This window comes from Pristis pectinata, chromosome 7, assembly GCF_009764475.1.
Source record: "Pristis pectinata isolate sPriPec2 chromosome 7, sPriPec2.1.pri, whole genome shotgun sequence".
In the NCBI taxonomy this organism is placed as follows: Eukaryota; Metazoa; Chordata; class Chondrichthyes; order Rhinopristiformes; family Pristidae; genus Pristis; species Pristis pectinata.
Window position 1 is genome coordinate 57810692 of NC_067411.1, and position 3957 is coordinate 57814648.

The 3957-nt window shown below is 45.7% G+C and overlaps 1 protein-coding gene across 2 annotated transcripts; it reads right to left on the reverse strand.

The window, feature by feature from the left end:
* Positions 1 to 2393: 2393 nt before the first annotated feature.
* On the reverse strand, positions 2394 to 3497 carry LOC127572628 (thymosin beta-10). Of its 2 annotated transcripts, none has more exons than XM_052020094.1 (3): positions 3395 to 3497; positions 2731 to 2841; positions 2394 to 2635 (listed from the first exon to the last, which is right to left on the reverse strand). In XM_052020094.1, the coding sequence occupies exons 2-3, from the start codon at positions 2828 to 2830 to the stop codon at positions 2601 to 2603; spliced, it is 135 nt and encodes a 44-aa protein (XP_051876054.1). In that variant the 5' UTR covers positions 2831 to 2841; positions 3395 to 3497; the 3' UTR covers positions 2394 to 2600. The 2 variants fall into 2 exon arrangements, with proteins under 2 accessions (XP_051876054.1, XP_051876055.1); XM_052020095.1 differs by lacking the exon at positions 3395 to 3497 and adding an exon at positions 2943 to 3084.
* Positions 3498 to 3957: the final 460 nt, after the last annotated feature.

The following is a 3957-nucleotide window of genomic DNA, read 5'->3' on the forward strand; positions in this document are numbered from 1 at the left end:
GCTCTGACCCCAGCAGTCTCCTCCCTTGTTTCCCATAGCAATCTGGGATAGATCTCATCTTGCCCTGGAGATTTATCCACCCTCAAGCATTCCAAGGCACACAACACCTCCATCTTCTTAACATTGGCATGCTCCAGACCATCATCCACATACTTCTCCTTGGTGAATACAAATGAGAAGTACTCATTTTGATCCTCACCCACATCCCCTGGCTCCACAACTAAATTACCCCTTTAGTTTCAAAGACCCACTCTTGCCCTAGCTACACTCTTGCTTCTATTATACTTATAGAATGACTTAGGATTCTCCTTAATCTTACTTCAAGGATACTTCATAGTTGTTTTAGTGCTCTCCTAATTTCTTTAACTACTCCCCTACACCTATATTCCCCAAGAGACTTGCTTGATTGTAATTGCTTAAACCCATCGTATTTTGTTTTTCCTGATTGAACCTTCAATAACCTTTATCATCCAAGGCTTCTTAATCTTATCTTTTCCTTTAACCCTCACTGGAACATACTGGCTATGAAATCTTGCTAACTCTTTTTAAAAAAAACTCCCACTTGCTTTACCTCCAAGCACCTGCACCCACAGTCCTTTCTTGTGCTATCCAAATCAGCCTTTCCCAATTTAGGATCTTAACTTGGGACCAATCTTCTATTTAAGGTATCTTGAAAAAGTTTCTAGTCCCCGTTTCTAAAGTAATCCCCAACCAACCACTTGCCCAGTTTTATTTCTTAACACAAGATCAAGTACAGCCCCTTCTCTGGTGGGATTACCTACATATTGTCTCAAAGAATCATCTTGGATTCACTTAAATTCCACTCCACCTCAGCCCCTTATACTAAGGTAACCCCAGTCAATATCAGGAAAGTTAAAATCCTGACAGTATTACCAAGTTTCCCAGCCCACCAAATTAGCTTTGTCTTGAGTAGCATGAGCAAATTGCCCTGCAAGGATATTGGTCCCCTTCCAGCTCAGGTGTCACCCATCTTTTTTGTACCAGTCCCATGTACCCCAGAAGCAATCCCAATGATTCAAGTACCTGAACCCTTCCATCCTGAGAGATCTTCCACATCCCAGATACTAGTAGCAAGTCCAACTGCAGCTGGACACATCCAATGCTATGATGCTGGAGGAACTCAGCAGGCCAGGCAGCATCCATGGAGAAAAGCAGGCAATTAACATTTCAGGTCAGGACCCTTCTGGAGTCATGATCTCCCACATTCTGCAGGAGGATATCACTGCCCCAGCTTCTATACAATTTATCACACCATTTTCTGTTAAGAAAACCCTTACCCAATCACCCTCCTCACTGACTTCAACAGCCCCCCCTCAACATATCTACTCCATCCAACACTCCTTTTATCCTTCTCTCAACAATGCGGTAGGTGCTGTTAGTCTTGCTGCTGCCTCAAGGCCTTCTAAAGTAATGGAATGCAAAATTCATTCTAGTTTCACTGTAATATCTGATGACTAGATTTTCCACACCAGTGCCTTTCTTTTCCTTTGACTTTCCCCCTACCATAGTTGACAGGGTTCTCAATGCTTCCTCTTTTCACACTAGTGCTTTTAACCTCCCCAGCAGGAATAGGAGGACCCCTTGTTCTACCTTCCACCCCCCCCCCAAACAGGATTCCACCAGACATCACCCCAACCTTCTTCAGTATTCTGAACTCTGCACCATGACTTCCCATTCCTCCACAACCAACATCCAAAAGTCACCACTTCCAGTTATCCAATCACAGTCCTTCAAGTGAAGCTGGGAAGAAATTAGCACAAAAGGAGTCACCCCTGTAGAATCTGTTCCGTCCACAAGAACTACCATCTCTGGTCACCAACTCTCCATTGCATTCTGACCCATGAATTTAATCTCACTTTGACCCCCCCCCCCCCACTATACAGATGTGGTTGCACCATTGTTTCCACATCATTTGTCTCCAACTGCTGTTTGATAAAGTAATGACAACTTTGATCTACACCCCAGTCACAAGTTTCTTCTGTCAACCCCACTCCTCACTGCAATCCAAAATACTTGATTTTCCCCCTCACTTTTCTGGTTCTGATGACATGTCCTTGACCCAAAACATCAGCCATTTTCCCTCCCCACTGATACCATGACCTACTGAACATTCCAGTCCTGGGATGGGATAGGGAAACTATTGCAGGTAAGAGTAGCTCTCAAAGCAAGCAACTCATTTTCCACAACTTAAGCAGCCTGTAAACCATGACAGACTCAAAAGTAGTTCTTAAGATCAAAGTGGCTTTGGTTACTTAACCCAAACACAGACGAGGGTCAAATTGCAGTTTGTGTTATTTTCTATTCTTGCCCATTTAAAGTTTTAAAATGGAAAATAATCTTGGATTATAGTTTAAAGCAAAGACAAGGCAACATTATGCACAAATTGAATTTTTATTCATTTCCTTCACAACACTGGAGAACTCACAGCCATGGTCCAAAAGGACTCAGAATCAGCAGCCACTTAGCCAATGCTCTGGCCCTTCAGTAGTTCAGTTCACAGTAAGAAACAGGGATTTATTTCTTTAAGAAAAAGAGCCCGAAAGGTTCCCTCCACCATGGACAGAGTGCGATTCCAGAAACTAGCTGCTCTCTGCCTTCTTTTCCTGATCAATAGCTGGAAAACAAAAATTCAGATCAGTAAAACTTTAATCCAATTTAGGAAAACGAGGTAGAGGATACCAAAATGCGGTTAGTCTAAAGACCCCCTACTTTCTTTTGTGGGAAGGGTGTTCTTCACTTCCGTGTCGGTTTTCTTCAACTTGCTCTTGTCAAAGGAAGCAACCTCCCTGAAGTCCGGTTTGTCTGCCATTTCAGTTCAATCTATTAAAGAACAATTATTTTCTTTAAAAAAAAGTCAATTCAACTACAATGAAGAAACCCACGGACTCGAGGAGAAAACGTGTGCTATTCCGATTACTCACCTGCAACACTTAGAGGAAAGGATGCAAAAGGAATTTTCTCTCCTCCCCCCACCAACCCGCTACGCTAATCCCCCCTTCTACCACACAGCAGCCCTCCCCAAACCATGTGCAGTCATTCCAAGTTCCCACTGCACTACTCCCTGCAGAAGCCCTTTACACCCCATTCAATGACCATTCATTCTACAGAATCACTCCCCCCTTTGCTCACTAACCTCTTCCCCCACCAACCAGCCCCTCATTACCTACCCCTACAACAACCGCCTGCCCCCTCACCTCACCCTTATTCTCTCCCCCCCCCAGCACCTACCCCACCCACTCGCCCCTCATTCCCCCCACCGTAACAAGAGAGCAGGAATAACGGACACGGCAGTTGCCCCGTTTTCCCTTGCGCCTCTTTGGCGTCCTGCAGTCTCTATGCGGTAATAAGTGGAAGCGCCAGCAGCCCGCCTCACCTGCCCAGCCCACACTTGTCCCTCTGCCCGTTATCCGCTATCCCGCTCCTCAAGCGCTGCCACTACGAACAATAGCCGCGGCTGCCGCCTTGGCGACTTTATAGGGGCCACCGCCCAGCCCCGCCTCTCACCGCATGGCCCCGCCCCTCCTTCGCCCTGATTGGGTCAGAAGTTGAGGAGCTCGGGCTGATTGGTTCACGTTGGAGGAGACAAAGAACGAACGAGCCAGTGGTGTGGGTGATAGTGGGTTCTGGTGGCGGTCAGCTTGCAGCTTGGTGCAGAAAGAGAGCTGCACCCTTGGGTGCCGTCTTTCTTTTGTGGTCTGGCCCGATAGTTCTGGAGAAACAGATTGCGGCATCCCTCGATTAGCCCGGTGCTTTGACTGAATGATGGGAACAGCAGAATGGAGCGAGCCTGGCAGAGATTGATTATAGCATCATGATCTGCTTAGGAAGGTTTCTTTTGTTCGTGCCAGGTCCTGATATTTTGGGTTCAATTATATTTTAGATTAACTAGATCATGCTAAATCAGCAGTGCTCTGGAAAAAATGTGATTTATTTATA